The following is a 12,467-nucleotide window of genomic DNA, read 5'->3' on the forward strand; positions in this document are numbered from 1 at the left end:
TTCTAATCCAATGGATGGCTCTTCCCATGCTGATTCATCTAATCTTATTGAAAGTTCTTATCATTTGGCAAGAACATATGCGTTTAAACAACATTTGAAGGAAAAAATTTTATTGATAAAAAAATGAATTAGAGAGGTACTTAGCTAAAGCATGTGTTGATGGAGAGGATAAATTTGACATTCTTAAATGGTAGAAAATAAATTTATCTTGATTTCTTATATTGGCATCTATGACCAAGAATGTTTTAGCTACTCCTATCTCCACTGTGGCCTCAGAGAGTGCTTTCAGCATTGGTAGTAGAGTGTTGGATATATTTAGAAGTTCTTTAAGTCCTAAAATGACAAAGACATTAATCTGCACTTAGAATTAGTTGAGACCCACTTTACAGAATTTTAAAAATCTCAATTTAATTGAAGAAATTGAGAATTTTGAGAAAATTGTAACATGTAATTATTTTCATTAGTTTTGATCATATGGCTTTGTATTTTATTTATTTGTATGGTAATTTTGTATATATTTTTCTGTTAAATTTTTCATTGAAGTCATTTTTTTCAAATGTTTTCAAGAATTTCAACAAGTTAATGAAAGAGCAACAAATAATGCAAAAGCAATAGAAACTGCAGTTGGAACCAATGTCCATTGGCTAAATGAAAAAATTTCTAAAGGGTTATTTTGTAACTTTATCTATCTATTACCTTATTTTTTTATTACTTTTTATTATTATATTTATCACTTTATCTTCTCTATTAATTATTGAAAATAGTCATTTTTTATGCATCTTTAAACACTTTTTGTGAGTCATTTATGCATTATTGTACTTGAGCTAAACTTATGAATTTAATTTGGTAAGAGTTGTCATATCTTTTCTTTTTTTCCTTGTCAATTAATCATTTTTGTTTCAATATCAATGCATAACATTTTTGTACTATTGCGGCTTGCTGCTTATGCCATCAGGTAATGTAATTATTAATTTGCAATCTAATATACACACATGCCATTATGTTTAATTGAGTTGGATATTCTTTTTAATGTTATTTGAATGTACATAAATTATTAGGCAAGCTTGAACATCTAATATACCTTGAACAAATCAACTGATCCAGAACACAGAAAAAGATAAACAAAGCAATAGCTAACACAATGAAGAAGATTTTGTTAGATTGTAAAATATCTTTAGTGTTAGACACTTGAGACAAGTGTAAACAATCAAACTTGATTAACTTATAAATGTTAGTATTACTGTCAATGAACATTATGTCTTTGTTATTATATTTTTATTTTGAAAACTAAATATTGAATAATCAAGAATGATAATACATTTAAACTTTACATTTTTCTTTTTAATGTTATTTGGATGTGCATAAATTATTAGGCAGGGAGTCTTGTTTATGTCTTAAAAATTTTAACTTTTGATGCTAATTTTTTTGGATGAATCTATTATAAAAGTTTCGTATCACAATAACGGCTAAAACTCAAATAAAAAATTTTATAAAAAAAAAATCATATGTAATACCTTAAAAAAAATTGTTGAGATTTATGTAAAAAATATCTTTAAAATTTATAATAAGGAAGTTCAACTTAAACTAAACTGATAAGAATCTAAATCTGTTTAAAACTAACAAGCTTCATGGACGAAATTGATTTAATATATTCACTCAACAATTAATATCACTTTCAACAAATTTACCCTGAATCCGACCCTATTCGTTCGACTATCAGCCCTAAGAGTTATGTTGTTTGTATAATGTTATTTTATAACACTTTTTATAGTATACAATTTTTTTTTATCTTTCAATGTTACATTAATTATTTTATCTCTTTTTCTCCTTATTATATAAAATAAAATAAAATTATACAATGTAAGTTCTTTTTTTTAAACTGCATGATCATTAACTAGAAACAATCTTGTTCAAATAAAATATTATAAATGGTAAAATTCTTTTTAAATATTTAATATAACTACATTCATATTAACCTTGAACAACTTCATTTTAATTTTTAAATTTATAGGTATATTATTAATAATTAAAAACAACTAATTGAGAGAGGCAATATTCTTATTTATTTTAAGAGGATATCGAGTCAAGCACTTAAGCTGTGTTCAAAAGATTTTGTTCATATTTAGATTAATTTACATGTACCAAGAAACTTTTATTAAAAATAACATTTATTGTTTGATAACTTTCTTAGAGTTGTTGATTTTACATTAAAAGAAAATCAATTTTCCACACAGTACATGTATTTTACGGTAAAATTAATAGAAAATTTTAATTTAAACATACATTTCAAATTTTCAATTATATTTAATAACTCCAAATTAATTTTAGTAAAGTGAATAATATCACTAAATTTCAAAACAAACAAAAACTAAAATAGTCATTCATGTAAACAAAACCGATTTAACAAATTGGTTATGAATGCCTATAATAATTATTTTAGCGGGTCAGCTGTTGGCTCGGCTAGTTTGTAAAATCAATTTCAGAAACTGGTGACTGAAATATAAATTTGTTTGAAGGGGTTGCGCCGCCGTCCCACCTTCGACGTTGAGCCTTCTGAGGCCGTAACCCTCTGCCAACAGGTACTCTTCCCTTTGCTCTCAAGTACTACTCAACTTAGCATCTGTTGCACAAGCACCAGAGCCTCCCTCTCTTACGCATTCTCTATCTCCCTCTGCTTTAGCTTACTTCTATTTGGATTCATTAAATTTGAATACCTTTCGTTATATGTTATGAAATTATAGTTCGTGAATACTGTTAAAAAGTTTTGTCAACTTTAATTTTGTTTATGAACGTCAAATGCAAGGGAAGAGCTATTCATCCTAATAAGAGTGTTTCAATTAGATTGTTGCTGTTCTTTTGCCCTAATTTATATTATTTGTTTTGCTAAGTTTAATTCTAGTGCAACTTCAATTAAATTGTTCACTATTTCTCCCTTCGCCAAGTTGTTGCCCGACAAACACAAATGATTGGACTCATTGGTCTGAGTTTGGATTATGCTACACGTCTTGTGCTTATTAGTAGTTGAATTTCCATTATTTGCCAAATGGACCATTAGTTTGTGCGTGCTATCTTTATGTGTAACAGTTGTTCCCTACGCGCAACAAAGATGGCAGATTCAATTTGTAGATCACTGAGGGATGGAGCATTAGAGGGAGAGCTAGCGCCTACACTCACAATCAAGGATTCGCTCGCTTCACCTTTTGGCTTCCATGTATTTTCTCACATTCTACTTCAACTCTCATCACACGTCATGGCACAAAAATCTCAGTCACTGTCAGTTTACTCTCCTGAAAAAAAAAATTGTCAATTCTTTTAACTCATAATTCTTGTTTTAAATCTCAAAAGCTTATATTTCTTTTCTTCTGTAGTGGTATAGTAATTGTTGCACTTTCTCGAAGTCCATCATCTTATTCTGCTTTGTTAAAGATGAAGGGAGTAGATGTTGCTGCTTCTAACAAATGGTAAATACTTTAAACTTAATTGTTTTAACTGCATTTCTTGTGCCTTACCATTATTTCTTTGGTGTTATTTGACTTATATCTTAATTTTAAATAAATTTGGATTTTTTTAATTCAAAATTATATGTTTTTTTTTGCAGGATTCACATTTTGGATTGTTATACAGATCCTCTTGGTTGGAAGGATAAGAATAGGAAATCTAGAAACGTTACAGATCCTTCTCACCAAATTTCACTTGCTACTAGTTCTTATAAAACCGTGAAGGATATGGAAAAGTTGTTTTCGGTAATTACTGAACTGGGCAGAGGTATTACTGATAGATTGTGCTAGCAACAGTTAGATTATAAATTGTTATCTTCTTCACTTTACTAAATAAACGTTCTTACATTCGTTTGTGGATTTCATGCTTACATTTTTTAAAATAGTTCTTTTTTGTTTTGAATAATTTCTCCAATTTGTATACCTGCAGGATTGGTTGGAGAAAATAAAGCCCGTTTCTGTGTTGCCATAGACTCTGTACGTTTTCATTCTGTGATTGTCAAAATATTTTAAGATAGACATAGCTTTAAATGAAGTTGAGTTGGTTTGATGGCGTGTTGGAATGAATATTCTTTGTGTCTTTGTGGCTCAGTGCTTAACATGTTCACTGTATAAGCAAATAGCTGAATACTCTATTAGTGTGCTACTTATGACACATTTCTTTGTTTTGATTTCGATGCAAATAACCTTGGAACTAGTCTTTTGAGATTTCCCATCACTTCCTGAGATAGCCATAAAAATTTCACCTTATCTATGATTATTATACCAATTTGAATAATAGACTATGTCTTGTTGTATTGCATGGAGTCCGTGGGCTTACATTCTCAGGTTTGTACTGCTTTAATAGTTATTATTTCAGCTAGCAGGAATTTGTTAACTGTGGCCACTGAAAGGGTGATAGAGACTTGAGAGCACTGCTCTATCTTTATTCATTTCAGCTCCCATAGCATGGTAACCTTAACTACCAAATGATTTAAATTCTGAAGTTGTCCTCCTCAAAGTTAGAGGCTTGGGTGAAAATTGGAAATTCATGGATGAAATGCATTAATTTATCTTGTTTAAATTTTTATATTTTCTTCGAAAGAAAGCAGTTATAAAGATATTATGTTACAAGTATTTCTCCCTGTAATCTGGAGCTAACTGTCTAACCTGTTTCTGCATGCAACTTTCAGATTTTCCTTTTACACCTACAATTTTTGTACAAGAAGCTTTTCCAATAACTTCCAATTTCAAACTGTAACGTGACAACAAGAAAAAATTCCTCCTCAAGAATTCTCTGTGTAATATTTTATCTGTTTTTGTATCTGTAATACTAATGGATTCTTCTTGGACATTATCAGCTAAGTGAGTTGTTGAGGCATGCATCTTTGCAGTCAGTTGCAGGCCTTCTTAGCAATTTGCGTAGCCATGGTATTGACTCTTGAACTGTTATGAATAAAGTTCCTTGTATAGTAGTGTCACAATTTGAAATTATTTAATTAAGTAAATTTTTAATAGTATCAAAACAAGTGGAATAGTTGATTCTTTCAGTAGCTAAAATTTATAATTTTATAGCATTGGTTGACTTGTTGCATTAACAATTTCTTCCTTAAATTGGTTGCTTTTCTATCATTGCAGATCAAATTTCAAGTATTTTTGGATTATTGCATTCTGACCTTCATGAGGAAAGGGCTGCAGCTGTTCTTGAGTACATGTCCTCCATGGTGGCCAGTGTAGACCCGTATCATCATTCTGCAGATGGTCAGAGAGGATATTTAGAATACTCCGCATCTGAGCAAAACTTTACTAAAGGAAAATTTAATGTCAGGTTCAAACGCAGAAATGGGCGAGTTAGACTAACGGTGATCTCTTTCTTCCTGTTCGTTATTTATTAGCTTTATTTGGAATAACAAATCTAAAATTTGATGCACCGATATAATATCTCTCTCCTTGTGTCCAGTATGAAGAATTTAAAGTTGAACCTGGAGGAATCAGCTTTTCGTCTGTTTCATCAGTAGACGGAACAGCCATTGCAGGCCTACTGCCAAAGGTTGGTCTATAGTTTCGTGTAGATGGAAAACTAGTACTGTGAATTTATGTCTGTCACTAGAAGTAAAAGCCAAAGTACTAACAACTTTTTTGTAGTTAGAGATTATAAATAGGTTTCACGAGAAAAAGGATCCACAGGAGATATTTCTTTGGTTGAATTAAGAACATAGCATTCACAAGGCCTATTTTTGAAATAATAAATTAATAATAATAATAATATATAAAAATTAGATGCTAGGAATGATGGCACTCGAGCATAAATGTGTAACAGTCTTAGTTCTAACTACTTCCCAATGTGCCAGTTTGGGTTTTCACCTCTTCGGTTGAACTGCCGAGTGCTTCTTACATTGCATATTTACATGGTATATTTTCAGTGCCCAAGTCTAATGATAGAATCGAAGTGTTTTATATCTTTGCAACGGGCACAAACTGTCTTGGAAATATCTCGTGCTAAAGAAATGCATACTTATTTTAAGTACTTTCTTTGTTCACCTACTGTAACACAAACATGAAGATAATTTTGATGACAGAGTTTTAGGAAACTGTCGGAGACTAAGCAAGAAATGCATTGTGATATGAAGTTGATTTCTTTTCATTGACCGTAAATAAATAATAAGAAGAAATTTTATGTATTTTTAACAGGTACAATTCAATCTCCAGCTATCAGAGAAGGAGCAAATTGATAGGGCAAAGGTTGTGCTTCCTTTTGAACACCAGGGTATGAAATTGTTTTGTATTTGTTCCATTTTTTAGTGTTTCAATATTGTATATACTCAAAACTCTTTATTCTTTAAGGAAATGGTAGACCGATACAAATTTATGACGGTAGAAGATCCCTTGAAGAGAGCAGCAGTGAGGCAACACCCATTTCAAGCGGTAAAAAGGAGGATTCTGCCATGGGTGAGATTATATATTTTCGTGATTCGGATGATGAGATGCCAGATTCTGATGAGGACCCGGATGATGATTTAGATATATGAATATACTCATATGTTTGATAACTTTGGTGACATGAAGGATAGTTTAGGTTTATAACTAAACAAAATTATAAGAAAAAAAAAAGGCCGATACTGTTTAATTGCTCTCAAAAGTGAAATGCAGTGGGATCGCGTTCCAACGTTTTGTACAGCCTACTGAGGAACCTAATATGGATGATTATGCGAACGTTTCTGACCACTGCTCAGTCTCTACAATCCTTATTGTTGCTTCAACTGGCAATAGAACTGTTGACATGAACGGAAAACAATACCTCACGTGTGGAAAGCCCTCCTCTATGTACCCCATAGCAATTTGAATCATTCAATGCATGCTTTGCTGAATTTCAGACCCTGCATGTTAAGGATTGATGTAAACTACATCCCAATTACTTTTATTGGGGATTTGAAATCCAAACATCTTTGACGAAAAAAATAATGAAAAAATCGCAGTACGTAATGGCTTTTTTACCAAACTTTTACGAAATTAAAAATTATTTATCATAAAATTACGTATTTAGTAAAAATTTAAAATTATTAATGTAAGTCTATTTTTCAAGTACGATTTTCTTATATATTATTTTTTTAAAAATAAATTAGTAAGTCAAATAGATTAAATATTTTAAAATATGTAAGTCATATGTCATATACGACGAATCCCAAATTTACATGTTAAATTCGAAATAATTTGATTTATTTTAAGTTTCAATTTCGGTGTCTTGCAGCCTTTGAGAGTGAAGTAAACTGAAACTTAAAGTAAATAAATTATTTAATAATAATTAATGCTTAAAATAAATAAATTATTCAATAATAATTAATAACGAGGGAAGATATTTATTTTTCTAAATATTTATTTTTAAAAATATTAAAAACGAGTGATAAAAATATAATATTCTCTCATCTTAAAAATATGTTATCACTTGAATAAATAAAAATAATAAAAAAATTTATTTAATATGCAACCAATAATTAATAAAAATAAAAAATGAAATGAATTTTTAATGTCACTAAAAATGAAACGAAAAAATAAAATAAAATACGGAAGCAGGTGTAAATTTTGAACTGAATCATAAGTAACACGGGATTGACAATATGTATTGTGAAAAAAATGGTTGCGGTTTGAATTATTTATAATGAAAACAATCATTTTATAAGATACATGAAAATCTTTTTAAAGGTAATTTCTCCTGAATTTATAGGATTTGAAAGGGTAATTTATATTTTTTAAAATCAACATTTATAATTTATTTTAATAATTAAAAATTAAAAAAATAATTATAACTCATTACTTATTATATGTAATAATTATTTTACATATATAAAAAATATAAAATATTCTAACAATTTAAGGCACTTTAGAAATTACTTTTAAAAAACATTTTAATCAAGTATTATTAACTCCGTTAAGGTTAAAAATAAACCATGTATGAAATTACCTAGGTATCCCCCACTAAAAGATATGCACGTTTTATGCCCTGCATTGTTGCCCGCTTGTCATTAGCTTTCATTTTACTTTCTCGGTGCCGTCCAACTCAGCTCCACGATATTTATTTTTCTAAATATTTTATTTTTTAAAAATATTAAGAACGAGGGAAGATATTTATTTGATTATTTATTTATCCTAGTATTTAAATTATAATAAGATATTTGTCTCCACTCGGCACCGCTGTCACTTAACTCGGTAACAGCTCCCAATCACCAGGCGCCAACTTCCCAAGTCTGTAAAATCACTCGACCCTCATTGGACCGTCACCATTCAATTTCAACCACCAAACTTTCAGCGGGAAAACCGCCGTTGTTGTTTCTCGAGGTCAATGCCACAGGCTTCCAAGTCCTCCCTCCCGCAAGAAACGTAACCACAATACAACACTCTTCTCCAATCCGCAGAGAGACACATATCGTGTGAACAAGGGTAACGGAATGATTCACTGCACTTGAAAATCGAAATTCGTCGGCGATGGACGAAACCGCCGCAACAACGAAGCCTGAGTGGCTAAATAACCACGCGAAGATCGCCGGAGAGAGCATCGAAGACATCAACGGTGGTGGCGACGATGATTCCGGCGACGACGAAGAGGAGTGCGACGAGGAAGCTTGGGATATGCTTAGCCGGAGCTTCCGTCAGGCGCAGACGGTGCTGGACGAGAACCGTGCGCTGATTCAGAAAGTGAACAACAATCACGAATCGAAGGTCCCTGATAACATGGCGAAGAATGTTGACCTCATTCGTCAGATCAGCGGTAACATCTCCAAGGTTCTCTCTATTTACTCCGATTTATCTGTAAATTTTTCCGACATTGTTCGCCAGCGCCACGTCTTGGCCTCCACCACTGTTAACCACCACGATTGTGACCGTGAACGCAGCGACGATAAGGCGGAGAACTCAGGGGATGATTCCGCGGCGCACGTGGCGGAGAAATCGGAGTAATTCTTTGTTACTTGACATATGCTGTATGATTGTTATTGTATTGTTCAATGCCTAGGGTATGATGTGATGTAGTTGATAAAATTTGAAATAAAATGGATGATTCAGTTGTGTGTGTGTGATTTTATTTTGAGGTGTTTTGGTTTGATTTGTGAGTGGGAGTAGGCTTTGCTTATGAGGTCGTTTGGAGAAAAGATAATGAGCTGAGTTTGATCATATTATAGGTAAATGTTTTGTGTGTGGTGGAGAGGGTGATTTGAGTCTTGACTTTTAAGAAATCTGTCTGTGCTCATTTCTTGTTCTGTGTTTTCTGTGTTGTAAGGATGATTGAATTGATGGCTGCGGGAATGCATATCCCTACATTATCCACCGCAGATTCGAGGTATTTATGCGAAGTTTGATTTTGTGTTTTCATGGTTGCTCTATTCTTTTATTCTTTTGTTTCAATGGAGGCTCTGTGGAGCTGGGAAGTAGGGAACGGAAGGGGGACAAGAGAAGGATTGAACCTATGGCATCACATTCACCATGGTAAAATGGTCATCGTTCAGTTCTCTGAGAGCTAGTAGTTTGTTATGAGTCCCACGTTGAGTAGAATAAGATGCTCAATATGATACTTAACCCTTGAAGTTCTCCCACCTATAGGACTAGTCTTTTGGGTTGGGCTCCCTTCATGTGCTTAAGTCATAACAACTGGTGCTCTTGTTGAGAGTTGGGCCACAGAAAGGGCTACCTTTAGGCTGGATCAAGGTACAAAATGTGCCGAATACGGATAGGTTAGTGGAACCGCTGAAGGATACCATCGGGTCAGTGTCGATAGAGTGAAGCTGCCATGGACATCAGCTCTTAAAGGAGAGGCTGCAATGTTATGAGTCCCATGTTGAGTAGAATAAGATGCTCAATGTGGTACTTAACCCTTGACGTTTTCCCACCTATTGGACTAATTTTTTGGGTTGGGCTCTCTTCATGTGCTTAAGTCATAGTTCGTTGTCTCATGCTTGCGTTGTTTTTGGTATTGTTGTTATCATTCTTTATTCTGATATCTTAATAATCAGTAGACTAGATAGCGCTTAAGATTACTGGTTGATTAATTTGATATGAATTCATGATCAAAGATGTGGGAAGAGCATAAATGTAAGGGAAACAGGTAGAAGCTAGTTTACAATGAGGCTTCTATGAGCTGAATAATGTCCTTTATTTTTTTAAGCGGTCTGCTTTGAATCTTTAATTCTGAAACTGAGACCAAACCACCTTAGATGGTTTCCATCATAGTGGGGTTGGCATCTTTCATGGCAGTATGCTGGTGTTGTGATTCCACCAGAGTAAATAGTTTTATTTGGGATTTTTAACTTTGAGACAAGTTTCACGCTACGAAACAGAAATCCAGACATTCATGAATTATGAATTAGGTATTCTGCATGTAGTAGTGCCTGTCAGCTCGCAGAGGTTAACATCAGGGATGCCTACAATTCCTACATCAAGGGAATAAATATTGAAATCTTGTCCTATCTGTAAAGAAAGGTCGTACTGTACTCAACTGCTTTCTACAAACTGTTGTAATTCTCAACATATTGGAGGTATAAAATACTTTGAAGGAAAACATTTGAAATTTAGTTTTCATGGTACTGAAGATTTTAAAATCAATTAGCTACTCATCTCCAACAAGGTTAACAGATTTCGCACAACCACTCTGATGTTATGAATTTATTGTAATCAGCTTTTTTATCAAAATCTTTGCCTATATGGGAATTTTATTTCTGGGTCACTTCCCATATCACGTTGCTCCTCTGACAACACTTGATGATAACCAAATTGACTTAGTAATGTGATCATAATGGGAACATCTTTCAACTATTTTGCAAATTCTCTAATGGTGCATATTTTGCATAAATGGTGGAGCAAGCAATAATTGGTAATATGTAGTCCAATAACATTTTGTGATCAATGTAGTGAAGTCACCTAATGGGATAAGGTTTTTGTTGTGGGTGGCGGTGGTGGTCGAACAAGACTAAAGAAACTGGTGTCTTGGGGTACCCACTTGTGCAGGAAGATGGAGCTAAATCCGTGGAAAGGAAGTGGCCTTTTTCCTAAATTTGTGTAGATAATCTGTTTCAATGTTCAATGAAAGACTATATTCAAAGACACAGACTATGGCTATGATGGACCTGGTATTTTATCAGGATCGTTGACATGGACCAGGGATGGTGACTTGGTTTGGTAGACCTGAATTTTAGACTGACGAGTTTTATGGGACTTATTATGGATGCCATGTAGGGGTTTGTTATAAACTATTGTTGGTAATATATATAACGTAGATATAGATTGCAGATGATCGGATGCTAATAGAGCACTAAGCTAGTGAAATTCTGACGGAGTGATACAAATTCTGTGGTACTTCTGTTTAATTGAGTATTAAATGTGATGAAGAAAAAGTGTTTAGATGACTTGTTTTCCACATGACACAAGTTTGAAAAGTTGATTTATAATTAAGTCGATATTATTTTCCTTGTGCTTTAGGACTTCATGGTCCAGAAACGTAAACAGGCTGATTAGTACCCGTTGACTTTCCTTGGTGATTAATCTTTTATGTTGCTAAGGAAAAAAAAAAAACTCTAATTGTTCTTTCCTATCATTTTTATAAAAAAATGAGTAATTATGTTCAGTAAAAAATAGTTAAATATCATAATTTGATATTTTTTTTTTTTAAATCATAGTATTAAATAGTCAAATTTTATTAATAAAATAAATATTTATTACATAAAAATATAAAAGTATAATTATACTCTTTTTCAGACAAAATCTTAACATTTTAAATACTTAACACGAGTCCTAATAAAATCATAAAAAAAACTCTTTATTTTATATTAAATATGATTTTATCACTTCAAATTTTTTAAAATTAATTTTCATCTTAAAATATAAAAAAAATAATTTTTATATATTTATTAAGGCAGAGCTTACCAATGAATCATATAATAAATATTCTTATTTATTAGGAGTAGAGCTAACCAATGAATTGTATAATAACTCTAAAATTACTTTTGGAATAATTCTTACTAACCAACTACTACAATAACTCAACACTTTTAATAAGAATGTGATATATAATAATGTTTAAGTAAAAAATATAAATATAACAATGCAATGCATTTCTAACATTAGAAGAAATAATATTAAAAAATTACTATTTATTAAATTTTATTATATGCCCTTTAAGTTAGATAAATAATTTTAGTAAGGTAACATTAACTAATATCCATAAAGCGTTATTTAAGAAATTAAAAGCAATTTTTTATTAAAAAGTATAATAATACCTTTCCTTCTTTCTTTTCAATGTACTCCCAAATTTTTTTTTAATATTATTTATTGATTAGTTTTTTTTATCATTTCCTCGAAAGTATGTATTGGCAATATATTTATTTATTATTTTATTATAATAGTTCTTAAAGTTAATTATTTTTTTTAAAATATGAACATTACTATTAAGTGACAATTATATCAAACAAATCAAAAAAAGAACAAACTAAAAAATTTATTAAAAATTTA

The 12,467-nt window shown here is 31.6% G+C and overlaps 2 protein-coding genes across 6 annotated transcripts; both read left to right on the forward strand.

Annotated features, from left to right (window-relative positions):
• The first annotated feature begins 2,449 nt into the window (after positions 1–2,449).
• On the forward strand, positions 2,450–6,925 carry LOC113847105 (elongator complex protein 5). Of its 3 annotated transcripts, XM_027475977.1 has the most exons (10): positions 2,450–2,579; positions 3,085–3,273; positions 3,369–3,461; positions 3,599–3,765; positions 3,928–3,974; positions 4,838–4,907; positions 5,115–5,338; positions 5,437–5,526; positions 6,168–6,243; positions 6,321–6,854. In XM_027475977.1, the coding sequence occupies exons 2-10, from the start codon at positions 3,107–3,109 to the stop codon at positions 6,503–6,505; spliced, it is 1,119 nt and encodes a 372-aa protein (XP_027331778.1). In that variant the 5' UTR covers positions 2,450–2,579; positions 3,085–3,106; the 3' UTR covers positions 6,506–6,854. The 3 variants fall into 3 exon arrangements, with proteins under 3 accessions (XP_027331778.1, XP_027331780.1, XP_027331779.1); XM_027475979.1 differs by lacking the exons at positions 6,168–6,243; positions 6,321–6,854 and adding an exon at positions 5,628–5,744; XM_027475978.1 differs by having other exon boundaries at positions 2,463–3,273; positions 6,321–6,925.
• Positions 6,926–8,339: 1,414 nt separating this feature from the next.
• LOC113847035 (protein ELF4-LIKE 1-like) lies at positions 8,340–11,417 on the forward strand. 3 transcript variants are annotated; one of them, XM_027475870.1, is made up of 3 exons: positions 8,347–8,923; positions 9,090–9,148; positions 9,247–11,417. In XM_027475870.1, the coding sequence occupies exons 1-2, from the start codon at positions 8,457–8,459 to the stop codon at positions 9,100–9,102; spliced, it is 480 nt and encodes a 159-aa protein (XP_027331671.1). In that variant the 5' UTR covers positions 8,347–8,456; the 3' UTR covers positions 9,103–9,148; positions 9,247–11,417. The 3 variants fall into 3 exon arrangements, with proteins under 3 accessions (XP_027331670.1, XP_027331671.1, XP_027331673.1); XM_027475872.1 differs by lacking the exon at positions 9,090–9,148 and having other exon boundaries at positions 8,347–8,739; positions 8,864–8,923; XM_027475869.1 differs by lacking the exon at positions 9,090–9,148 and having other exon boundaries at positions 8,340–8,923.
• The last annotated feature ends 1,050 nt before the right edge of the window (positions 11,418–12,467 follow it).

This window comes from Abrus precatorius, unplaced genomic scaffold (genome assembly GCF_003935025.1).
Source record: "Abrus precatorius isolate BTA unplaced genomic scaffold, Abrus_2018 Scaffold8, whole genome shotgun sequence".
NCBI lineage: Eukaryota > Viridiplantae > Streptophyta > Magnoliopsida > Fabales > Fabaceae > Abrus > Abrus precatorius.

Bases quoted from the DNA above. Each gene is read 5' to 3' on its own strand.
- LOC113847035 (XM_027475869.1), top strand. From the start codon at position 8,457: ATGGACGAAACCGCCGCAACAACGAAGCCTGAGTGGCTAAATAACCAC. The intron at 8,924-9,246 runs GTAATTCTTTGT...CTGTGTTGTAAG, and splicing joins CACGTGGCGGAGAAATCGGA to GATGATTGAATTGATGGCTG.
- LOC113847105 (XM_027475978.1), top strand. From the start codon at position 3,074: ATGTGTAACAGTTGTTCCCTACGCGCAACAAAGATGGCAGATTCAATT. The intron at 3,462-3,598 runs GTAAATACTTTA...TTTTTTTTGCAG, and splicing joins GTTGCTGCTTCTAACAAATG to GATTCACATTTTGGATTGTT. The intron at 5,527-6,167 runs GTTGGTCTATAG...TATTTTTAACAG, and splicing joins TTGCAGGCCTACTGCCAAAG to GTACAATTCAATCTCCAGCT.